General features: G+C 42.0%; 2 protein-coding genes across 3 annotated transcripts; both read right to left on the reverse strand.

The window, feature by feature from the left end:
- Positions 1–3,447: 3,447 nt before the first annotated feature.
- Positions 3,448–15,584, reverse strand: cbx7b (chromobox homolog 7b). Of its 2 annotated transcripts, none has more exons than XM_078278820.1 (6): positions 15,235–15,584; positions 10,789–10,832; positions 10,393–10,458; positions 9,287–9,353; positions 8,515–8,893; positions 3,448–6,583 (listed from the first exon to the last, which is right to left on the reverse strand). In XM_078278820.1, the coding sequence occupies exons 1-6, from the start codon at positions 15,301–15,303 to the stop codon at positions 6,378–6,380; spliced, it is 831 nt and encodes a 276-aa protein (XP_078134946.1). In that variant the 5' UTR covers positions 15,304–15,584; the 3' UTR covers positions 3,448–6,377. The 2 variants fall into 2 exon arrangements, with proteins under 2 accessions (XP_078134946.1, XP_078134945.1); XM_078278819.1 differs by having other exon boundaries at positions 3,448–6,588; positions 15,235–15,583.
- Positions 15,585–16,752: 1,168 nt separating this feature from the next.
- josd1 (Josephin domain containing 1) lies at positions 16,753–24,871 on the reverse strand. The gene is given in 6 exon segments (XM_078278821.1): positions 16,753–19,032; positions 20,847–21,041; positions 22,910–23,038; positions 23,137–23,395; positions 23,398–24,102; positions 24,691–24,871. Coding segments are annotated over 5 exon segments (795 nt in total). The 5' UTR covers positions 23,510–24,102; positions 24,691–24,871; the 3' UTR covers positions 16,753–18,932.
- Positions 24,872–25,836: the final 965 nt, after the last annotated feature.

The following is a 25,836-nucleotide window of genomic DNA, read 5'->3' on the forward strand; positions in this document are numbered from 1 at the left end:
GACTATTTAAATATTTGTTTAGTATTCGAATGGAATCTTTGACCACTTTTTTTCGTTCCTCCTTGTTAACAATTTTGGTGCTTGCTGAGAGAAAGCAAAAATAACTGTCGCTCCATTTTCATTAGTTAAGTTATTTTGGTGGTCTGATTGTTTTTTTGCCAATAAATTAATTGTACAATAAAGTATGTTTGTACCATTGGAGAAAATACTCAATTTTTGCCTCTTTTTTTTTTTTTTTTCTCCACATTTATGTAAGATATTTTCTGCAGGTGAATAAAGGACTATTTAATAATGATTTGACATTCATGGAATTTGTAGATTCAGTTTGAAGTCTCAAAAGTTTTCTATTTGCTATTTATGAAATCAGTTTGAATTAGCGCTAGACCAATTAAAGCTGCCAGGCGCATACCAGTATGTCAGCCAATATTAGCTTTTTGCAGATATATCAGTAGTGGTGAATATATGGCCAAGAAATTGCAGTACACAAATGGGAACTAGGTCTGAGGTCATTTTAAAACTTTCTCCGATAGTTTGTCCACCAGAGAGCATTGGAAGTTTATCAATAGTAAAATGTCCCGCTCACTATGTACCTTGGCCATAATTCAAAAAAGATTTATCTATCAAAATGTTTCTGTTTATGTTTAAAAAAAACAAAAAAAAACACTATCGACCAATATACATTTATCTGAATTTGAAAACTCAAATGTTGATATTACTATTACCTCAGAAATCCAGTATTGGTTATTGTTTAAGACATGAAAATACTGGACTGTATGGACATTATTGGGGTCAATAATATAATGTTATATTTCCGCCTTATCAATATTTTCTTTTGGCCCCTTGACTTTGTAAAAAAAAAAAACACCCTTCCCCTTAATATCTCAAAATATATATACACAATTTTTAACGCATCCAACTGCATCCGTTAGTACCTAGAAATATGCTAAGTATCTTTGGTATGTCAATAAGCAACTGAACAATTGAATGACATGATATTAAACATGAGCAAACATTTATTTTAGTATTACCATAGAAATATTCTATACACAGTGACATTTCATAGACTGGAGCAGTTAATGTGCAGGATTACATCACAGTAAAGTGCAAGGTTCTTCGCTCGGTGGTGGACCAAAGCAGCACAAGCGACCACATTAGGCGACGTCAAATCCAGCTGCTTGTTTTGTCATGTCAGGACATTTAGATATGGCATCCTCTCAGTGGTTATCACAAACTGTATAAAAACTATTCTGTTCTGTCATCTGCGTGACAAATACACAGGTATCTTTAAAGAATAAGGCCCGTTTCACACTGGCTGCGTGGCGTGAGCGTGGTGTTTCTGTTGCGTGGCGTTTTCTATGTCTTTTCACACCAGAAACGTGTCTGACGCGGTGCTGCTGCTGCTGCTGCTGCTGCTGCTGCTGCTGCTGCTGCTGCTGCTAGCCTTGTCTGGACACACGTACTGTATGTTTCCCATTGATGAAATACACTCAAGCAGTAGTATACTTCATGTTAAACATAAATCTATTCTGATTTGATTACAGCAAAGACAACGTCGGCAGTATTGACGGCAAAATAGGCTACAGAATATTTCGTTCTGTATTGACAGGTGCAATATTTGAAAATCTATAATTATTATTATTTTTATTTTTTTATTACATTTATATCTGCATTTATGTCAAAACCTAGAGACTTTCAAACAGCAAAATGTCATTTATTAAATGTATTCGTGTCAAAATGACATATGAACATCTTTTCGTATTCTATTTTGCCTGGAAACGCTTCCAACACGCTTGCGTGTCGCGTGAAAAATAGGCGTCGGTCCCATTTCTAGCATGCACGCATTTACGTGCGTGTCACGCAGGCAGTGTGAAAGCTCTAACCCGTTAACATGGGAGCCAAAATAAAAAACGGACACGCCACGCAGCTGACACGCTCACGCCACGCAGGCAGTGTGAAAGAGGCCTAAATATACAGTACATTCAGGTCCATTTAGAAAAATAATGACTAAAAAAATACATGTTTCTCCCCTCCATGGTCCTCCCCTTTAAAGTCTCCTCATGTTTCAAGTCTTAATAGCTTCAGTGGAGGATCATGCATTCAGACATACAGAAACCAAATACACTGGGACAGTAATTGTGTGTGTGTGTGTGTGTGTGTGTGTGTGTGTGTGTGTTCTTGTTTAACTATATTCGTGGGGTCCAAAATCCGGGAGTCCAGTATACTTGTGGGGTCCCGACAGCTTTGTGGGGCCAAAATGCTGGACCCCACAAGGGTTAAGACTTGGTTGTAGGATTAGGGATAGAATTAGGTTAGGGTGAGGGTAAGAGTTAAGGTTAGGCATTTAGTTGTGATGGTTAAGGTTAGGGTAAGGGGCTAGGGAATGCATTATGTCAATGACGGATCCCCACAAAGATAGTGCCACGCACTGTGTGTGTGTGTGTGTGTGTGTGTGTGTGTGTGTGTGTGTGTGTGTGAGATAGAGAGACATTAGCCCTAAAAGCTCCACAGACAGAACAACACCATGATGCAACATCAGGCACTTCCATTCCCTGCAGTTTCATTGTTTTGAGATGACGAGGCGGCGACCCATCATCCTCAGCGCGGGGTAAACGCCACTGTGGGAGATTCCAGCCACATGACACATCACATCAGCTCCTGTGTCCACGGGGCAGGAAGCCAGCAGGGTTACAGACTGATACACTGGGTTCAGAGTCAGGCTTTTATTATTGAAATTAGTGATATTGGTCTTTTTTAGAGAGCAGCAGTTTTATGCAATACATCTGTAAAGCTATGGGGATCACTTTTGACTTTCAATTCATGCGCTCTTGAATCATTTCTAGAATCATTTGAATGATTATTTGATTGACGGAGTGGGCTGGATCACCCTGCGTAAAGACCATATTGGTGGCTTTCTCTTCTTCGTGTTTTAGCCCATTAACTACAAATTAGTAATTGATATGACCAAAAGCTACTGAATGGACCTCGAGGTGAGACGGTTTTGTCAGCTGCTTTTTCCATGGTCAAGAATTAACCTCTGCTTATAGTTGATTTTCATGCCATAATGACTTGATAAGCCTTGAGATGTATGATATCCGTCCTAGTGAGCATTCACTTGCTTCAGCGGTTTTCTTTTAAGCCTACCTTACATATAATCAAATGATAATGCAATGCCATGAGGGAACTGTTTGGAAAGCCCTCCTTGTTGGCGCATTCAAGTGTCTTTAGGAATTTCCCATGCCAGACTTAGAGCAGTGGTTCCGGACCGGTTCTGTTTGTCACCCATTAAAGGTGCTCTAAGCGATGTTGGGTGACGTCACTTCCTGTTGACGTTCAAAGTATTTTCAAACAAAACGGAGGCTAGCTCGCCCCTCCCTCCTCCTCATCCCGTCCCCTCCCCCTCCCTTCCGTGCTTCCGTGCACTGACCCACCAACCCCCACCCCCAAATCCTTCTTGTCGGTTATTGGCTGGAACACTGTTTGTTATGTTTGGTGGTACAGGTTGGCGCAGTTTGTTTTTGTTGGTGTTTGTGGAGCCTGGGCTGTCTACAGAGACCGCGGCGTTTTTTTTTTTACAGTGTGTTCAGGGGACAGGCAGCTCGCGGATAGGGAGATGTTTGCTGTATGTGACAAAAAAATGTAGCCTAAAAAAAACGTGTGACATCGCTTAGAGCACCTTTAACAGATGACAGAATCTCTTTGGATCTCTTCATGGCCACTATGAACAGGAAGAATGATTACAGCACAAACCGTTTCACTGTTCAAATGGGAAAAATTGCATCCCTATCCTTTATATAAGGGAATATCTCCTTGCAATACCCCTCGTCAAAGGTTGCATGTCTATAAGTTGAGTTGATAAGGTGAGCGGATTTGGAACATTTTTAAAAGGCTGTAAAGGTAAAAACTGCAGTATTTCACAAAAAACAAGCGATATGTAAACAAACTGGACTTTCTTCCTACTGGCCAATCATCCCACGGCGCACTGGTATCATCTCGCATCCCCTTGTCGAGGTCTGACTACAGAGTTTAGAGATTCTCTTACAGCTAGCAACTGCATTATTACATTAATATAACGCAGCTCAATAAATAAATGAAATGGACAAACTGTTAGCTGTGACAGATCAAACACGTTTGGAAGTAATCCTGAAGGTAGAAAATCAATGAAACCTCTTGGTATTTGTTTTGTTTTATCAAATAGTTGTCAGTCATGTAAACTATGTGTGTCGGTCAAACTCTACAGAGAGGCTTCTGCTGGACACATAAACCCTCATGATGACAGTAAATACAGTGCAATTGCATTCCACGTACATTCTGTTATCAAGTCTAATCTAGTTTCTTCATTTCGGTATAACACTCAGTCATCACTTGTATGCTGGGTTGTATATCATCGAGATGAACAGGCTAGGTAAACAGACTTTGCATCGATGGGACCGTACTGGAGGAGAAAGGCATGCAGACGGATCAAATCATCTCGGAGGATTTTTGAAACGCATACCAGACTAAGCCACGTGTTACAGTAGTAACAGCCTATGTGTTCACAGGTTACAGCATTGCACGTTAGTATGGGATTGACAGCTACGGCCACCTCACTGTTGGAGTATGTACAATACATGGGAGTCCAGAGCTGAACGGTTTAGCTTAGTGCGGAAGAGAGACTGAAAGCGGTTTACATGCACAGAGAACTCTTCTTCTTCCTTTTTCTTCACGATTACTCGCGTTACATGACCTGTACTTGTCATATTTCTTTCAGCTACATTATACTCTTTAACCGCTTAATTTTTTGATGGCTGTAGTTACCATTTACTTTTTTGGGGGGAATGTACAAATGGAAGCTTGTTACATTAGCTCAATCTGACGCGGAAAAAACGTTAAGAGTCACCCTCACAAAATAACAACATTTTAATGTGTGAGGCCCATTCTGTTGACTGCTTTAAAAAAGGTACCCTGTGGAGTTTTTGACCACTAGTAGTGCTATGTTTTGATGAGTGGCTCCCCATTTACAGTATTTAGTTCTTGGGCAACATGCTGGTGCTGCTTTCTCACACTTCCACCGATCTACAGGGTAGCAGAAAGGCACCAAAGAAAAATAAGAATGCACCAGCAAAACGCAAGGAAGAAGAAGACAGCAGAGCAAGCTTTGAATGTATGCAATGCAGGGTCTGATTCATTTAGAAAAAAAAATAAAAAAAATCAGCTTTACAAATGTTTTATCAGGAAGGAAATGCATTGGACACGTTTGTCGACCCTTCAGGATACACACTGCTTTTAGTGAGTAACACTGAATGAATGGAAACATAACTGTTCAGAAGAAAACTCTACAGGGTACTTTAAATGTGGAAAAGGTAAGATCCATGACATATAAAAAGGTCATAAACATATAACGGCACATTTTAACCAATAAGGACATTAGGTCACTTAGTCACATGTTTCACATCAAGATTTCAGGGGCCAACAATGGCCCTCAGCAAGCCCGATTATCTGCTAACTGGAACTGATTCTCAGCCGGTGTGCACCCCCAGCCCCAAAATCTTACCAGTCACATATGGGCCACAGCTGGCTCACATTTGGTCCTCCAGTGCCAGTGATTGCACCTCAATCAGCCTGGCGACTTGGCTCACACTCTTTGCTCTAGAGCCAAACAAGTCTGAATTACTTCCTATATTTAGTAAGGTTTTTTACCTCATCGCCACATTTAGGTTGGGTCTCTGTTTCAACTAGCTAGTTTTCTCTTCTCTGTGGAGAGAATGTGACTTAATTGTTGGGGTTATTCAGAAGCTATACAGTTAAAAGTCACATTTTCGCATGTCCTCATAACCGGTTATATATATATATATATATAACCGGTATGCACCGCAGCTGGATTCTCGCAATATCACATATCACACGAAAAATCCATCTTGTCAGGCTTCAAGTAATGCCTTCGTGAACGAACAGCAGTGGACCGAACCAATCAGCGTCCGGTGAGGAGCTACTGGCAGCTACGGGCGTGGTTTAGGTTAGGTGTGTGTGACTGTTCATTCAAAACAGCAATGGCGGACGTGATAGACAGATGGTTCATCCAATTACCTGCCTGGTATTTATTTTTTGAAAGTGCCTGCACTTTTGCCAACGGTTCTAATGACTTGGCTTCTCAAATGGTTCTGTGTTGTTAACAAACCGTCTGGCGCGTCACGTTAACTTAAAAAGTTGAATAGCTCGACCTAAACGTAACATTAACTGGAGTTCAGCTCATGTCGAGGTGACTCTGTGCATGTAAACGTACCACTGACAGGGGGGGAAGAACAGAGCAAGGGGGGATAAAAACACAGACCCTGGCCCCTCAACCACCACTGTGATTACACCAGCGGCTCCGTTTCCCTCCCTACCGACCTACTCAGACATCACATATCAGACCTCCAGGCCCCCAGTCTCTGAAGAAGCCTTTGGCCACTCTCGACTCTCGGAAAGTCACTGTGAGGGAGTTGAGGGTGACGTCTGTGACGGTCACGTCCCCTGGGCGGACGATGGGCCTCCAGGCGTCGTCCGGCTTCTCTGATGCAGTGAGCCCGTCTGGTCCGAGGGCGGAGCTCCACCCGTCTGTCCTCTCCTGTCCTGAGCCAGACGTGAAACACGGAGAGAGAGAGAGAGAGAGAGGGAGGGTAGGGTTGCAGTCGGACAGTGATTGCATCAAGCCCATCACATGTGTAGTGTTATTGAATTAACCTCCCTGGACTGACCTGGATAAATTGTCTCTACTCTGATAGATGTTATAAACTGACACAGACAAGGCAGATATTTGGCTGCAGGAACAGACAGCTCTAGGTGCTTCTGAGGTAGGGGTGTGAATCTTCACTGGACACAAGATTCCATTACGATTATCCTGTCAACGATTCCATCCGATATCCCCGATGCGTCACCTCCTCAATATTATTATTCATCGCTGCACGTGGTTTTCATCGACAAATTCAAGCAGTCAGATATATATGAACTCCCCTTTTTATTGTATCTGCTCTTAAAAAAAGACACTTCCTGAATGTAGCAGAGTCTGAACACAGCAGACAAAAGGCAAAAAAAAAGAAGCAGCAGCAACCGGAAAGTCAACAAGTAACATCAATATATATAAGCAATAATCGATTATGGTCTGTCACTGCATCGATGGATGCAGAATCGTCCACGTCCGCATCACGATGCAGCGATGCAATGATTCATTTCAACACCCTTATAACAATCTGCACTCCACGGCATTATTTTGGGAAGATTCCACCTTTAAATCTGTCTTGTAACAGTATTCATTTATTAAAGATTTCCATCTGCTATGGTGTCAACATTTCAAGCAAATGTGTGTTACATTATCTTTACATGCACAACAGAGACTTCAAATACATAGGGTTGCGTCCGAAATTCCATACTAACATGCTGTTTAGTAGGCTAAAACAGTATGTGAGATTTTTTAGTACGTCCAAAATCATTGTATGAAATCAATAGTGCATGAATTACATACTATTTCCGGTGAATTATTATAGTATGCAAACACTATGACACAATTACATGTCTGGACACTACGCCCTCATAAGTATCCCACAATGCAATGCGGTAGTAACAACAACCAAGGGGGTAAGCTTCGCTTCAGAGCTCGAACCTCCTATGGCGCCATTTTGATGCTAACAAGCCATCACCCGCCGTTAGCATTCCATTGACTGCCATTCATTTTGACGTCACTTTGACAGCGAATAACTTTACATCTGAAGCGTTTAAAGACTCTATTTGTCCATTGTTTATTTCTAAAGAAACACGACAACGTATAAAAGGCTCCATTACCTTGTACCTCACGTTATGGCTCCGTAGCAGACGTTTTTATAAAAATAGGCTAACAATTGTGTCATAACCACGGGACTTACTGTCGCATAGTAGACAAATTACCGTACAGTACAGGAGAAGCTCGCAGGCAGTTTGGACTTACATTAGCTGTTTAAGTTGAATTACTAATGTAAACTAGCAATTTAGTTAGCAATAATTAGCCTGTGTCCATGTTATCTCCTTACATATGCCTACGCTCTCCGTCTCTGCAAGATTGGGAATGATTGAGATTTCTCTTGGCACAGCTACCAGAAGACTTCCAACTTTCAGACAGGTTGCTCACGTCACATTTACGTCGTCTCTCTCAGTTGGAGGCTGCGCAGTAACGCTCAGCCCTCAGCGAGGTTCTCGGGACGTGACGTTGAAAATGAACGCGTCCGAAAAGACACACACTACGGTTTTATTTACACAAAAGTATGTTGAACGAGTACATACAATACATGTTGAGTATGTAGTGCAGAGTACGCGATTTTGGATGCAACAATAGTCTTTAACGAGTCTATATTGTGATCTCTGCATGTTTTTCTCTTTGATCAGCTCAGGATGGAGGGAGTTTCATGTTTTAGGTTGCATGCCGGGTAAATTTTTTTTAAAAAAAGCCTCTGTACAGCTGTGCCTACAAAAAGGTTCACAGCGAGTCGCGTAAACTGGGTCGTGATGGTGACCGACTGACACACTTACCATTTAAAGTGCCTCCACTCTTATCTGATGACTCCTTTAGAGCATCCTCTTTCTCCTCTTCCTCTCTATCCTCTTCACTTTCTATATTGTCCTCGTCTTCCTCCTCCTCCTCCTCCTCCTCCTCCTCCTCTTCGTCCTCCCCCCGGCCTTCCCAGTCCTCCTGTGTGGGACTTGGAGGGTTTGAGTCCAGGCACGTGAACTGTGACCTGCGGGGTCTGCTTCCTGGATGTGCAAGTTGCAGCTCGTGCCTGCAGGCGCCGTACGGCTGAACCTCGTCGTCATCGGGGAGCAGAGAGCGTGTCAGGGAGAGATGCAGGCGAGGCCCAGGTTGCTCTGGAGTCTTGTGAGCACTGCGGAGATCCATGGTGTAGACAGTATCCTGAATATAGATCAGAGAGATACCACTGAAAGCTTCAATCAGAAGGATTTGAGTAAAACTAGTTAAAGAGGAGTGTGACGAGGTGGCAGGATGCAAAAGGCTAATTAACTAATGAACTACTGTAATAGCAGTCCAAGACACATTGATGTGTCGACCATTTCTTACTATTCATGTAACCCATGGACTCAGAGTGACTCATGCATGACGGTGAATATGTGCAACGTACAAAGAACCTCTGTTACTTTATATAAATTATATATATATATCTGCATAGAGCATAATGACTAGACAGGGGTCTACAATGGAATAGGAAAGGGCAACAAGAGTTGTATAAAGTAATGTATAAGACAAAACTGTAACTCTTGAGCTTTTTTATTGAACTGCCAACCTTACCTGCAGAATGAGTCTTTTAGCTTTGGGTCCTTTTCTCCTGTGCCCCAAAGTTTTCTCTCTCTGCTCTCTAAAAAGCCAAGCACAATGTTAAAAAAAAGGCCGATGGCAAAATGTTGCCTATGTGTACATATGTTCGCTGACCATTTGAAGAGCTGTTCTTCTCCGTTTGAACACTTTTTCCCTGTCTAGATGTTTCATTGAATTACCAGAGATATCAAATGCTAGTAGCACTATGGAACAGTGTTTTACTAATTGCTCCCTGTTTTGTTAGGTTTTACAATATTCCACTGATCTACAGCTAGTGTAAAAACGCAACAAAAAAACACAACGATGCATCAGCACAGGCAGGAAAGAAGACTGCTAGCAGGTAAACATTAGGCCTGTGCTCAAAAGATCGACACGGCCATGTATCGACGGGCCTCAATTTCAAGTGTTTCTAGTCGTGCGATTGCTGTTATAGCAGAATAATAAAGAACAGCTGTTGAAGTTCAAGGTCATTCAAAATCAATGTTGCGATACGTATCGTATTGTGTGGTTGTAGGCAATACCTAGCCCTAGTAAACATGGATGTAAACAATGCAGGTATTCAAATTCCAATTTATTTATTGTTTATCAATCCATCTTTATTGTCCCAAAGGGGGAATTTGGTTTGAGTGCATGTTGCTTCCTTGAAATGAATGACATCTTATAAAACTGAAAGTAAACATTTTTATCAGTCCACCAGAATAATGACACTATGGGAACAAGCTACCCACCACCTGTTTATTTTTGCATGAACATTCACATTAGAGATGTAGTGGATTTACACCACCTTTATAAATGTGGATAGATGTCTGTCTGACCACCTTTGGAGGTGATTTGGGAGGCAACATTTTACTTTACTGCCTCTAGATGTGGACTTTATGTTTTGGCATATCTAGTTACAATCCAACAACCCAGGACACATGGTAGGCTAATGCCAGCTGGAGAGAGGTCTTGGATCTGGGCATGCTGACTCATGATCTCTTTAGGATAAATATAATGTAAGAAGAAAAGTGATTTATTCTACACTTCCTGCTCCACTATTCGTCCAAACCTTAAGTATTACATGTGGAGTGGAGTCTTACTTCTCTTCATAGGCCTGCACCAAGCGCTGGTCCAGAATGTGTTCCTCAGGCTCCCATGTGCTATACCTGGGGGGAGGTTACAAAAAGTAGGCTATATGGTCCATTAATGCAGTATTGTTTGACATTTTCATAACAACAACAACAACATACATTGAAATAATAAGAAACATTTCCCATACTTTTCAGAAGAAAAAAATCACGGACTTTTCAGATGAACTCATTAACAGCAGCGTGTGCATATGCTGTGGTATCTTCGTTAATTTCATTTTCATATGGCCACTTTGGTACTTTTCTGTACATACGTATAATCTGCCGTACATGTCAATGTGAATATGATGCACATTCACAACAGTTTTTTTCATCCATCCATCCTTTTGATGAAGTTTACATACTTACTTTGGAGGCCATCCTTTCCACTTTAACAGATACTCCACATTCCCCTGTGGAGAGATAAAGTTTAGAGCAGCTACAAGGAGTTTAACTAGTTATGAAACAGTCTCAAATTAATATTGATGCCTTTTTATGAGCTACATAAGAAAGCGAGACCATCAGCGAGAGCTATATGGTTTTTGTTAATGCCTGTCCCTGGGTACGATTCCCTGCAAAATCAAATGAAACCATTCATGGCATGCAGACTAGAAGAGCCTATGTTTACATGTTCCCAGGCAAAGTTTTACAGTGAGTATGTTAGCCAGTTAAAAGAAAGCAGGAGGAGATTTTTCATTAGAGAATTAGTTATATCCTGTGGTTATGGTTGATACTGGGGCAGGATCAGCAAACAGCTCTTTAAAAAAGAAAAACAGTAATGATAATAAGTTGCCCTTTTTTTTTTTTTAACTCGCTTCTTAAATGTATGCTCGGGCTAACTAGATTTAAGATATTTACGACACCAAGCTGTGGTGCTTAAACACTGTGGAAACACTACCACTTTTGTCCACAGGGGCTGCCAAAAATCCTTGTAGTTGCTTTAAAGGCTCTGACATAGAGCTCAACAGTCCCGCCCCTCCTCTGAGAGACCTTGGGTTCCGGAAGTAAATTTCCCATTCATTTCTCCCATTGACGTCTGGGGAAATCCGTATATAAAGAGTTTTAGACCATGCCTTAGGCTAGCCAGGTGGGACGTGACTCATAAGCATACAACATATCATTATGAGTAAAAAAATGAACTGAAAATCCCCAAAAAGTCAAAGGTACAAGACTGTGTACACATCGTCATCTCAGAGCGAAGGAACTACTCATCTCATAAACCACTGCGCACCACTGAACAAAGGAAGCTAACGTTAGTTTAGCTAACAGCTAATTCGGCTATCCGCTAGCTGAGACAGCATGTAATAACTTTAAAAGACCCTCAAAATAAAACCTGAAAATGACCGTTAACATATATAACGGCTGTTACGTCAGCTGTAGCCGGCTCTACCCAGTGTTAAGTTTGAGTTAACGTTATTTTACACTGAATCAAGCTGTCAGCTAGCGGTTAGCCGAATTAGCTGTTTGCTAGACTAACATTAGCTTCCCGGCAGAGGCGAACGTCAGAAGCGTGGGAACAGATTGTGATTCGTGCAGTGTCGTAAATCCTCGTGACGGCTCGTGCAGGCAGCAGAAATCGGGTACTGACACCCCCCCTCCTCACCAGCATGAGTTCCACCAATCAGAGTCATCATTGTGGGATTGTTCAGGATTGTGGGTAATGAAGTACTTATCCAAGACATCGTGAATAAAAGACATTTATCTCTAAACAAAGTTAATGCCCCATGATTTTTGGCGTCTATATGAGCATATACAATCGCTTAGTCATGTACGCAACCTGGTTTTAAGTCTACCATCAACGGTTACGATTTTATGGCTTATACTGCAAATGTCAATGGAGAAATTGCATTGTATTTTTACTTCCGGAACCTGCTGTGGGCAGGACTGTTGAGCTCTATACCAACCCGAGGCAGTCGGACTGATCAGTCTCCCCGAGTTGGTCAAAAAAGTGCCTCGGAACACACCGAAGCGACGCCGACTTGAGCGTACGTTCTGCGCGTGCACGAGATGTAATACGTCTCCATAAGAACAAAGAACTCATCTTAACCCAGTAAGTTTACAAGAGAGACTTGCAGTCGCTCTGAGAGTCCTGGCATCCGGTTGCCTTCGAACTCGTCCATGCTTCCGGTTTCCGCTTTGTCGTGCGCCGCTGAAATAAATAGAGTGGTGCACGACCTCTGGTCGCGCACTTTAAATCCTGGCGTGCCAGCAAGATCTACGTCATTTTGACGTCACATTGGCGCGCAACAGTTCGGGAACGGCGACTGTAAAGAGGCCTTAATGTTTCATATTTATTAAATTTCACTTGTGTTTACTAATAATTTTTAGTAATGACTACTTATATGAACTTGATTTGTCTACTGCATCAAACTACCAGCCTGTGCTAATACAACTTGACCTGTTAAGTTTCACCTTGTATAAAAACTTAAACGGTTTAAGGAAACGGGTTTCCACGCAAATTTCTAGTAAAAACAACTAATTCGGGATAACAGTGTATGACGCATCATTGTCACATCTATGTCTATTAAATGTGATTTCTTTACACGTCTGAGATGCTACATGTCTGATTTGGGTAAACAAAATGAAGAAATGTTTCTTTGTAATCACCTACTGGAGGTGCTTCAATCAACAGACACAGCTGTAAGATCAAGTGTGATATCTCAGACACCACAAATTTGATTTGAATTTGATGAGGTTTAGGCTGCTACTGCTCCAACACTGATTTGGATTTCATTGTCAAACTTGCAGGCGGATGCATCTTGTTAAGGATTGGCCCAAGGGTGCCCAGCATCATTTGTTGGGGAGATGGCATGTTTGCTTGTTTCCTGTTAAGCCCTTATTCCGCTCAAACAAGAGAAGGTTGCAGATCTCACCTCTACTCTCTCTTCACCGGTTTGTTTTTTTATTATTATTTTAAGCACAGCGTAAAACCACCTGAAACACATTCCATCAAATTACTCACATTTTTTTAAATAGATTTCCCTCACCTCCTGAGGCAGACCTTCATGAACATTGATAGTATCATACAAGTAATGAAAGTAGTGGAAGTAAAAATCAGAACTCTTTTGTTCTTATCGATTTTATGTCTATATTCCATTATATTCTTGCTGTTGCTGAATAATTTCCTTTGCATAAATAAAGACATTTGCACCATAAATTGATGCAGAAATGGAACTAATTGTTGCAGAGAAATTCACCAGAATGCAAAAAAAGAAGTGTTTTGACACTCAAAATTTTAATTTTGCTCAAAAGTGGAGATCTCAAACCCCCCCCTGGAATAAGGGTTTACGTGTAGGAGGATGTTGCCATGCCATCCGACAAGATCCATAATTAACAGATGATGTTAAATGGACAGTATGTTTTGTTTTCCATATACAGACCAAGCCACTCAGAGTTAGTCATCCTCGCTGACATCATCCGGTAATATCTTCCAAGCTCTTCTCAGCAGGGGTGAAGTCACCTCTTTTCCCGACTTCATTTTAGTTACCCAGTTCCCCATATATTAAGTAAAACGGCTCTATATTGGGTAAGACTTCAAATGAAGTGCCCATATCTTCCATAACTTGCAATGTAGATCACGTAATTAATGTTTCCTCTAAAGCATATGGTTATTAGTGGTCTTATGGCAATTAGCAATATATTTTGTAGCATCATTCCAAAGGTAGGTTTAACTCAAGATGCCTCTGGGTACTCTGGTAAACCAAAACCCTCTCTATTATATTATATAATATTGTGAAAGTAATCCACATATAACAGAAATCCAGTATTAGGGTATCACCCTATATTTGATCTGACAGTGTAACAGTTAGTAGCAACAGAAGTAGACGTGTTTGCGTTGTGGATGGACAGATATAGTCCACTGAGTACCTGTGGTTTTAACATTGGCCTATATGCTTATTCAGTGTCTACTAAACTTTCTCTTTATGAAGCCTCGCTTTAAGCTTAACCTCAAGCAATTTATACTGACAAATTAGTATCAAGGAAATCTCCTTTGCAAACAGAGGGCCTGATAAAATAGAAGTTCAAGTTAGGTTGCACACCAATTAGTGGTATCCTTGTCCTCCTTATGCTGTGTGTTTGGCCATATTGCTGTTGGACAACTCATTTATCAATCAAAAACGCCACACACTTGCTGAATATGAAGATTTTAGAGATGTTACATTGTTTTTTGGAGTTGCAGCTGTACGTAACTGCATATTGTAAAATATGACATTTTGAGACCGTTGCCCCTGAGCATACTTCATAATTAAAGCTCCTTTTCATCATAAAGTGTGTAAAGTATTTTGACTGTCCCTGTAAATTTAAACAGTTTATCCCTGTTAAAGTATTCAGAGAGATGTCTGCCATACCAGGAGTGTGTGTGTGTGTGTGTGTGTGTGGGGGAAAGAGACTAGTACTATACAGAGAAGTTCAGGGGGCCCTCGTGCTCTCGTGGAACAATATATATCTGCGCACCTGCATCTGTCAACACCATATGGTAACTTAAACCCAAACATGCCCAAAATGAAGGGGTTAGGTTAATAACATCATCCCGTGTTCTCCGTTTGTCTATTTAGCCAAACACCTGATACGTTAAGCTGTAGTGCAGTGACAACACTCTCCACGTTACATTAAAGGGACATCCTCCACTAACCCGCCCCCTTTATACAGCCTGCAATTAGATAACCAGATTAGCCGCGCAATTCTGTTCATTTAATCTCTCAAGCTTTCATTAACATACAAAGTAGCATCCATTCCTCCAAAAATCTACAAATGTTGACAACGTCCTGCGGCTAAACGGACTGATACATTTTCGCAACATGTATAAAAGGTTACCTTTCTAACTCTTTTCTTGACGATTGATTCCACAGCAAACACTTGCTCTCCAATCGCTGACAGCTCCATCTCTGTGCACTCCGCCGTCCTTTGGCTTTTAACTGTCAAAGTAACGTCTTTCTCCTTTTGCAAACCAAGCTAACGTTAACGGGTTGTGACGGCGGCCCCTCGGTTCTGTCCTCTTCCACCCGTTTCTTCCGTAGTCGTTTTGTTTTCCTGACAGTTTAAGGGCCCACTTATCCGGAGCGACTTCCTCCAGCTGGCTCTCTCCGTGCTTCCAGTGACTTTACAAAATCTGCGACACATCTGCACACCGCTTCGCGCGCACCCGTCTCCGAGAGCGCGCTCCCTTTTACAATGAGTCCGCGCGCGCCCCCAGCTGCCTATAATCAGTGATGTATACGAAAAGCATAAAAATAGAAATACTACGATGTAGAAAAAAAGTAAGTCTGGCATTCAAGATGGCACCGGTGACTGATGTATTATTAAATACGACATTATTAGGTCAAAGTGCAAATGGTCAGATACCACATTACACTAATGCATAAGTGAATGGAAAAAAATAGCATTTCACTGTGGTAGTTGTTGGTCGAGGTGGAGATAGTATAATAGGGGTTTGTAGTTAAATTCAGTGTTTCCTAACCTAGAGGTCGGGACCCCTACAAAGGGTCACAAGTAATCTAAGAGGTTGGTTTTTTTTTTTAATGCACTGTATTTTATAAGCTTTTTCTCTTTCTTTCTGAAAAGATCATTTGAAATCTAACTGGTAACCACAGTTGTCAAATAAATTGAATAAAAAGCCAAATATTTCCTCCTGAAATGTAGTGGGGTAGAGGTATAAAGTAGCATGAAATGAAAATACTCAAGTAAAAGTGCAAGTATACCTCAAAACTGTATTGAAGTAAACTTGAGTAAATGTGTTGAATTACTTTTCCACTTGTGACCATGCAAAACAGGCGGAGAGAAAAGTGACAGTCTCACAACAAAGACCGTCAGACCCAGTTAATACACCCACACTCTAGCTTATACATAAAGTGCCATTATAAGTATTTTATTTCTATGCAAAAAAAAATAAACAAAATACAGTGACAATCAGCTGAATGGATTGTCATGGCAAAACAAAAAAAGCACATCTTGAATGCAATTGTGACACTTGTCATGATGTGATTGGGTCCAAAATCTCAGTAAATGGATGGAACACCTCTGTGATGTTTCGATGCAGGTTCACTTGGATATAGTATGACATTAAAAGGTCTACAGGCTGGAATTGAAGCGTATCATTCCAAAATAAGTCATGCACCATTGAAAAAAACAAACATGTGATCTTATCTTTATAAAATCATACTATATCAAACACTTGTAAATAACATAAAGCCCTTGGCTGCAAAAGTGAAAACATTATATTCAATGAACTTTAGCGGTTTCTCTTCTATATTTACGATAAATTGGTGCTTTGGAATAAATCTCCTAAAATGGCATCAAACTGCACAGCCCCTCAATTTTCAGAGCAACAAATAGTTTCCTATGTAAACAAGTTAAGGCCAATATTGTCATTAAGAGACAATATGTATAGTATTAAGAGTTTTCTCTTACACTGATAGATTTGAAAGCTACAAACAGTGGAATCTCTCCGCTCGTTTCACAATAATCGACCACAGCACACGTCTGGCTGGACACGTGTTTAGTAGCCAGCCCGGTCAACTTTCACTTTTTTCCCCCACATTTTCTTTTTCTATACATTATTGTCCACCCGGGCGCACTGCGCTCCACCACGACTCTCTCAAACTGACAACTTCCCTTCGTGCAACCAAGCACCAAACCCCTCCTCAGACTGAAACCTCACACATCGGAGACCCCCCTGCTGACTGTATATGACTTGATGGGACGATCCGTGACATCCTCTCGGAGCTGTTTGACCAGAGATGTTGAAGAAGAGAAGGAGGCCTGCATCAGCTGAGCTCCTGTGCAACAGAGGGCCGCTGCGGTGGCGACCCTCTGGAACAGCGCGGAGCCAGAGCAAAATGAAATTAAACAATGAGTGAGTATCGTCCCTTGTGGCGTATCCTTGTTTTGTCATCTGTATGCGTGGTGTCATTTTACCACTGGGCATGAATTATTGTGGCTCCTAAGCAAGAGTGCGTGATATGGACAATTAAAACAATATTTCTTTTCATCGCTGTGGCGATTTGTAACAATAACTCATTCATTATTCAGATTGCTATTGACATTCTAAACTCAAAAGACCACTTACTTGCTTCTCCTGGAACTTTTGACCTCATCCTCATACAGTCCTCCTCAGCAGATTAAGTTTACTCAGTTGCCATAGCACCGTATGCTGAAAAGTAGGGCTGCAACAAACGGTTATTTTCATTATCGCCTAACCCGCCAATTCACTTCACGTTTAATCAACGCGTCAATTAAATGTCCGAAAATCCTGATAACTTCTCAGAGCCGAGATTTTTTTCATATTTAAATTGCTCGTTTTGTCGATTAATAGATTTTCAGAATTGTTGCCAGTTCATTTTCGTCGATCAACTAATCAACTAACTGTTTTAGCACTACAGGACATTTTGAACATCTGCATTTCCATGGCAACTGGGCCAACTCAATCTGCTGTTGAGAACCGTCCAAAGTTCCAGAACCAGCTTATAAGTGAAGAAGTGGACTTTGAGTTGAGATAGTTTAGTAGACTGTCATGCTGGATCTGTAATTTTGTAAAGTTTGACTTTATCAATCATTGAGACAAACCCAATCTGATACATATTATATCATGATACAGTATCATTCTAGTGAGAGATGATAATTGTCTCGGTGACAAGCACTCTTCATTAATATAAAAGTAACCATTTGAATGTGAACAATTACAAAAAACTGGATGAGTGATGCCGTTACTTCTTCCTTGAAAAGGAAACTGAGGCAAACATCCACTAGAGGGAGTGCTTGGCCTGGGTGTTTGCATTGCTTTGTTGCATAGGCTCAGACTGTGCCAGAAGTGTTTGGGGAAGTGCATGAAATACAAAGTTGGCAGCGTGATAAGTCACTGGTTTTGGATTGTGATGTGAAAAAAGGGGAGGAGAGGAGGAGTGAGGTGGAGTCACACGGAGTCAAGAAAGGGCACGCTTTGGTGAAAGTGACGGACGGGGGATACGGACGGACGGACAGACAGACAGACAGACAGACTCACGACGTGAAGGGAGGGACAGAAACACGATGAGACATCAGTGAACATCATGACTTGAAGCAGGGAGGATCACTGAGGGAGACAGCAGACAAACACAGCGTTTATCGTAAAGCCTGAACTCTCATGACTTTGGAAACTTCAACAGTAAAAAGAAAAAAAAAAAAGAAAAAAAAAAAAAAATCAACAGATCAAAACTGACATCGAAAAATAGTCAATATATATAAAAACACAAGAATAGCAGAAACAGAATAGTAACTTTGTATAAGTCTTAACTGTGTTGTGAGAAAAAGGACTGTGATTCTTTGATTCTCTCTGTAAAGTGTTTGCTTCCTTCATCGCTTTGCATCCTTTCAGATAAGAGTCCAGCAATGGCTGTGTAAACAAAACCCCCAAAAGGGGAGGAAGTGTGCATCCATGTGATTGGCTGTGCACGATTTTACTTCCTCTCCTGTTCATTCTGTGATTGGCCCGTTGGCCCGTTGGCCCAGTTGGCACTGCGATTGGTTGGTTAAACCCCTTAGCCATCAGACCGCCATGTTTGGTGTGCCTCCACTTCCTCTGAGACGACCAATAGAAGTTCACAGTTCTTCCCTCGCAGCTGCTGGCGGAGAAACTTCCTGGGATGCGGAAAAATAGGACGGCCACAGTTACGACGATGCAAAGCAAGATGAGTGACTCGTTTACATCAATTTGTATAAAAAGGCAAACCCAAAAATACACAGGGTCAGACCTGCTTTAAAGCTGCCCATTCAGTTTTTGGTAACTAGGGGCAGCGTAAACACAACATTAACATACAATCACTTTTCAAAGTTGTTATGTAGAGGATGGATACCCGAGGTCGATGTGTACCCGGGGTCTGTGAAAGGACAGGCCAGGCAGCAACCCAGGCAGCAACGGCCGCTGTCACGGAGCTCATGAACTCCGACACACAGTCGGACAAAATTTGCAATTAGCCATCAATTTTCGTAAAACAGCCCATATTTGACCTTTACATAGTTGATTTCTCGCATAAAAAAAGTCTCCGAAGTGAATTTAGTAATGAAATAGCAGAGGAACAATGTATAACATTGCAGTGTCTGAAATATGAGACCCGCTGTCTCGTCACCACTGTCTGTGTATGTGGTTCACTCAACCAATCAGCGTGCAGCTCATCTAAATATTCATGAGCATACCATATTTGGAAGAAAAGCTCTCGTTCCAAATAGGGCCAAAACACAGGGAGCCATTAGGACCCATAGAATAGCACCCGGGCCATTTTCAGCCCAACCAATGTTATATACCCTATTAGGAGTAGCATACAGTGGGTTTATAGAGAAGGGGCAACTACGTCATGGGGCATTGCATTCTGGGTAGTGGTCGCCATCTTTTCTGGCACGCTGCTTTGTTTACATTCATTCATTTTCAACCACAAGCACACAACGACAACAAATCAACAGTAATAAAACATCTATCTAACAAGTGTAGTGAAGCAGCTCTGTTGTAAAGGTTAACAAAGCTCGGTGAGCACACTGACAGCATGTTTAAAAGCACTAGCCGAAACGATATGTCATAACGGAGTAAGGTGGTCAGCCACCATGCTAACAGCATTGCTTACTAGGGCTGTACAATTAATAAGCAATATGAACTAGTGCAATATCCAAATCGCAGGGGGGCGCAATATTTGTTAAAGGAAAAATATGTGTCAAACCATTCTGAATGAAGTAGTGTGGTGCTGCAGAGACATCCCAGCCTACAAATCCTATCCTACAGACTAATGAAAAAAATCTTTGTGGGGCGACCTCTAGCTCACCCAGTAAGAGCGTGAGCCACATGTAGGCTGAGTCCTTTGCAGCAGCCCAGGTTCGAATCCGACCTGCGGCCCTTTGCTGTGTTTCATCCCCCCCTCTCTCTCTCTCCACCCTTTCCTGTCTATCCACTGTCACTATCGAATAAAGGGAAAAGCCCCCAAAAAAAATATGTCAAAAAAAAAACGACTTTGTTTGGTACAGATCCTCGCAAAAAATCACACTATAATCATTTTCATTTTAATATGTTTCAATGAAAATGAGAATAATGACACAAAAATGATCACTCTCTCTAATATCGTGAATCAAATCGCAGTATCAGTCAAAAATAATCACAATAAGATATTTTCCTCATATCGTGCAGCCCTATTGCTTACTACGCCAAACTCAGTATCAAGTTTCATGGCAATCTGGCCAATACTATATAGTTGTAAATAAATCGTACTCTGGACCAAAGTGTTCGATAGACAGACCAACATATTCATCCATTCATAGATCACCATCGCCACCACTCTGCTGCTAACAAGGGACTCCGGCATGTGATGTATGAATCCGCCATGGCACAATTATTTTAAATCTCATAACAATCACAGCTGTCATAGTAAGAAAACACATGCGCATAAACACACACATCCCATGAACCTCACCTGAGCTCATCCGAGCTGCCGATAGGTTGAGGGCTACGCAGCTTGGAGTCCAAGTTGTAGTAGAGTCCGCCCACCTCTCTGACTCCTATCCAGTGCTGGCGTTTGAGCGGCAGCCGGAGAGGTCCCCAGCGCAGGTTGGATGGCACGTTCAAAATGAAGCCCGTCACGTTGGACAGCTCGATGCTGCCTACATCCCTGGAGGAAGAAAGACAATTTATTCATTATAGTAAATGTCGTCTATATGTAGTGTGTGTTAATCGAGCATACAAGTGCTTTTTGCAATTCTTTATCCCATCACATACAAATGAAGCTTGGCGTAAGTTCGTGCAGGAAGACTTCTATCCTTCATATTTTCCCAACCTAAATCAGCTGATGCTGGGTGTTCACTCTTTCAGGTAAACCAAGCAGACTTTGCCACAATCTCCGTGAGCTTTCACGTTGTTGCATTCAAACTTTAAATCTGTTCTCCTCTCTGCTGCTGTCAAGTTGTCTAATCAGGCTAAATCAATGCGACCCTCCTTCTCCCCCCCATTCAACTAGTTTTCATCATTCCCAGCGCCTGGGGTTCCTCCACCATAAGAATCCCCGCTCCACATTAACATCCATCCAGATCTTCAGGCTATTCCTTCATCCCCACCACCAGTGTCTAGACTCCATCAGGGGAATATCCCTTTATATCCATGGCCTCTATAGCCCTTTATAAATCAAACATTGCGATGGAGTCTAATCGACAGACTCTAACATACAGTATCTACCTATTTTGCTCTATGTTAATTAAACTTATTTCACTCTTAAATGAAGTCTCTCCTGATTGAAATTGTATAATCCTTACGTTACTGTTGACCATTTTTTCTAGCACACAATAGGTTTAAGATTAAATATATACACTACTGCCAGCCTTTCAGTTCCGTATGATATGAAAAAAGCCTAAATCTGGAAACCCGCTTGAGGTAATCATAAATGGAAATAACCACAGGGTCACTTTGTGTAGAATACGTTGTCCATAATAGTGAGAGCGCACAATGGTAGCACTTCTGTGATACACAATACATTAAAAGAAATTCTCCACAATACATGATGGCATTGTTGTAGCTGGAAATAAAAACCAACTAAAGTAGCAAATTGATTTTCAAAAAGCAGGAATCGACCATACACTACATGTGTTTACGGCACTATGAAGTGCTTTTAATTTTGCTCATTTCTTCAAAAGAAGACTGAGATGAACCGGCTTGTACCAAACTGCGTTTTTTTAAATGCACCAACACGTAGAAACTTTCTATCCATCAAATGTTAAACATTAAATGTTGTGAAAAGGATCACGGTTGTCGTTTGGAAGCTGATTCTGAAATCTGGACTATTTCCCATAAGCACTTGAAGGCACCACAAGGAAGTCCCAGGTTACATTACAGAAACATAACTTTGACCAAAAAACACGATATCACTGCTTAATATTTACAATGACAAACACGTAAACACTTTAATTACATGCTATAGGTTGGGTCAGAACAGAATCAGCAACAGAGGGGAGCACTGCTGTTTCTGTCACTAGATTTAGAGTAGCTTTGATTTGGTTCCTGTTTAGGTCAAGACAGAGAAACAGGAATATGGCTTTCTGATAACATTGTTGTTTTACTGATAAAAGCAAGCGGTTGCTGTTGTTGCCAAAAGTCATGTAAGACTGTTGACGAGGGAAGCAGAATATGCTGATAAAACGGTCTCTTAGACTTTGTCAGCTAATGGAACAGCTGACATATCACAGAGATCATTAAAGACCCTGCTGATTAGGTGCAGAGGACACAGGGAGCCTCTTTACAACATTTCCCTTATGTTTACATTCTGGGATTCAAGTGGATGCTCCTAAACTGCAGATGTCACAGCTATATAATAGTTGTCTGCCTGACCCTCATATTGACTATTAGGGAAACAACAAGGAGAGCAGTCAAAGGATATACTGCAGTGACAACAGAAACAAATCTGTTGTCCTTCAACTCCCTTACATTTTCATGTGCAAGAATAAAGACAACAGAAATGGAAGTTTTCAGCCCCAGCCCTACAGTATATACCTTCTTTTATCCCACCAAACTGCCTCAAACCCTCGGGTCTGCAGGGCTGCCATAATGACGTTTACATCGTAGTTCCCATTTCCCAGCATGCTCTTCTTGTGAGGCGTCACCAGAGTGCTGGGAGAAAGCCTGCAGCAAGTTGACAAGAGAGATTAAACAGATTATTCACCACATTTCGTGTACACGGGCTAAATATTGATATGGATTGGGTAAGACAGCGTTCCCACCTCTGGTATATCTCCTGCAAGGTGTCCCTACTGAAGGCCGTCCCGTCCTGGAAGACGTTATTGAGCGCGTGCAGGGCGCACAGCTCCCTCCGCTGCTTCTCATGATAAATAGCCGGAGGTGTCAGAGAGGGCTGAGGAGGCAGTGGGGGTGTGAGGGAGGAAGAGGAAGATGAGAGATCCTGCTGTTGCTGCTGCTGAGAGTCCGTGGGATCCCTGCACCTCCTCTCCTCCATTCCCCCCCCCACCACCACCACCACCCCCCTCCTCCTCCTCCTTTCTGCCTGCTGACCTTCCAGGGCATGCAGCCCAGCTCTTGTAGGCCGCCTCGCCCCTTCCCCTTCCACTCACCGGCTGGATACGGAGCGCTTCCCATCCCTGGACGTTCACCGCCGCAGCCCCTTCCGCCGCCGCCACCACCTCCCCCAGCTCCGCCACTACCTCCACAACTACTACCTTCAGAACGCTACATCAGCATCATGATAACCATTGCCATAGCAACCTCTCAGCCGCTTGGAAGAGAGGAGCTTGTGTGTCTCTGTGTATGGCCACGGAGAGAGGGGAGGGAGGTGGGGGTTGCAAGGTAAACGAGACCTGTGGCTGTAACACCTGCTCTCTCGAAAGGATGGACGTGAAGAAAGGTCAACAGGAGGGAGGGGGGGTAACAACTGAAACTCACGGTGGGATTGCCAAGCAAACAAAGACACTCCAGATACTCCCAACTCAAAAGATTACTCCTCCAACACCACCACCACAGCGATGTCGTCAATCAAACTGCCGTTGCTCTCTGTGCGTTTCCACTTCCTCCATCTTCGGTGTGTGTTGACAGCACTTTCCATTCAATCACCAAGCCTATGGCTTTGCAGTTCTTTCCATCAGCAGGCTGCTGACCATGAAGCGTCACTTCCACTGGAACACATACAACAAGGATTTGATTGCTGAGCAGTGCCTGAAAAAAAGAAAGGACACCTGAAAGAAAGACAGAAAGAAAAGCTGTATTTGCTGTATTTTCATTCTCCACCTGTTTTGTTAATTCACAAGTTAGTCGTTTCAAATAATAGAAATGGTCACAAATTCCCACCACAAAGTAGCAGAGCTCAAACAGCAGCCAAACGACTGAAACAAACACTTTAAAGCAACGCTGAATTTGTTGTTGACGGTGACAGACAGCGTTGAAATGACATTATAAGCGTTGAAATGACATTATAAGCTGCTACTATCTCCTGTTGGTCAGCAGAACCCCAAAATGAGAAGAAGGTAAACATTTCCAGGAGCTTGGACTGGATAGAGGAAGCAGCCTGTTCAGTAAGCTAGCAAAATATGACAACAGCCCCGAACAAAACAAGACACGCACATTATGGAGCTTACGGTCCATTAATAAGGACAGCCGCTCTTCTACTCTGAAACCATACATGTACACATGCAATTAGTCCATGATAGTAAGAGATATCTGGCGATAATCTACTGGCTGCTCTACGTGACTCGTGTCTACAGCAAACACAACCACAACGCTTCCTTTTCGTCCAATAACTTCGTTTTCTCGAACCGACCACTTACCTGGCCGCTTCCCCCCGGTTGTGTCACAGCTGAACTATCATAAACCGGTGTAAAAACTGAATCTGCTCTCTCCTGTTTCCCTAAAGGCTGTTCAGTCCTTTGTCTTTGCCAATTTTCCCTAGTATAGCTCTCTCTCTCTCTCTCTCTCTCTCTGTCTGTCTCTCTCTCCGTCCGTGCAGACGCGGACATGCGCAGTAACGTCTCGCTGGCTCCGTATTGCTGTCACCGCCTGCGTCAGTCGACAGTGGAGCAGTCCCTCCCCTGGGACTGCGAAACCCTGTATTTTCCACTTTTTTTTTTCCATCACCCGTTATTGGGCATGTTCAAAATAAAATAAATAACACAATGCTGATTTACATCCGGTTTGCAGCAGTAATGTAGATCTAAGTCCGCGTCCAGGCTTTTAGTCCAGGTGGTAGGTGCAACTTCAGTTTCAGTGCTGAATGCGTACAGTGTCAGTACTTCTTTATTAACAATGGATCACATGACGAAGATAATTCCTAAATCACCCAAATTCCGCAGCTTTTTAGCCTCTTTTAGCTCATTGTTTTGGTTTTACGCTTGCAACTTTACGGTTCACCCCAAATGCACATTGAAGGATTATGAGACAATGGGGCCCTGGGCACAGACTACATCTATTGTCTACATATGAATAAGACACCCAAAAGTATATTGTTAGTCATTTTGCATCTCTTTGTGGCTGTTTTGTGTCTCATTAGGCTATCTTATTTTGGGTCTTTTTGTAGTCGGTCTGTGTTTTTGGTCATATTGTGACTATTCTCAGTTATGTAGCGTCTCTTTGTGGTTGTTTGCATCTCTGTAGCGTCTCTTTGTGATCGTTTTGGGTCTTTTTGTAAATCCGGCAATGTGTATTATTTGCTTAGCATGGCAGACAAAGTTAGCACATCACTGGTGAATATTTAGCAGCTGAAGACCCAGATATTTTTTCAGTAGATGGGGACCAATATCTGTGTCTGCTGGATGTCTAAATAGGCAACTGTTTGCCAAATCATTTGCTACAACAACTTATTAAAGTTATATTTCAATGTTATAATGTACAGCAGGGTGAATTGCATCCAATTTCGGTGATATACCAATATGTATAAATGATATATTTAAGATTTTCTTTCTAACAAACCCCATTTT

This window comes from Sander vitreus, chromosome 21, assembly GCF_031162955.1.
Source record: "Sander vitreus isolate 19-12246 chromosome 21, sanVit1, whole genome shotgun sequence".
NCBI lineage: Eukaryota > Metazoa > Chordata > Actinopteri > Perciformes > Percidae > Sander > Sander vitreus.

Coding starts and splice junctions, on each gene's coding strand:
- cbx7b (XM_078278819.1), bottom strand. CDS start 15,303: ATGGAGCTGTCAGCGATTGGAGAGCAAGTGTTTGCTGTGGAATCAATC. Junction 10,459..10,788: donor TGGAAAGGATGGCCTCCAAA/GTAAGTATGTAA, acceptor ACCTCCCCCCAG/GTATAGCACATGGGAGCCTG. Junction 6,589..8,514: donor GAGTGGAGGCACTTTAAATG/GTAAGTGTGTCA, acceptor CGTCTGGCTCAG/GACAGGAGAGGACAGACGGG.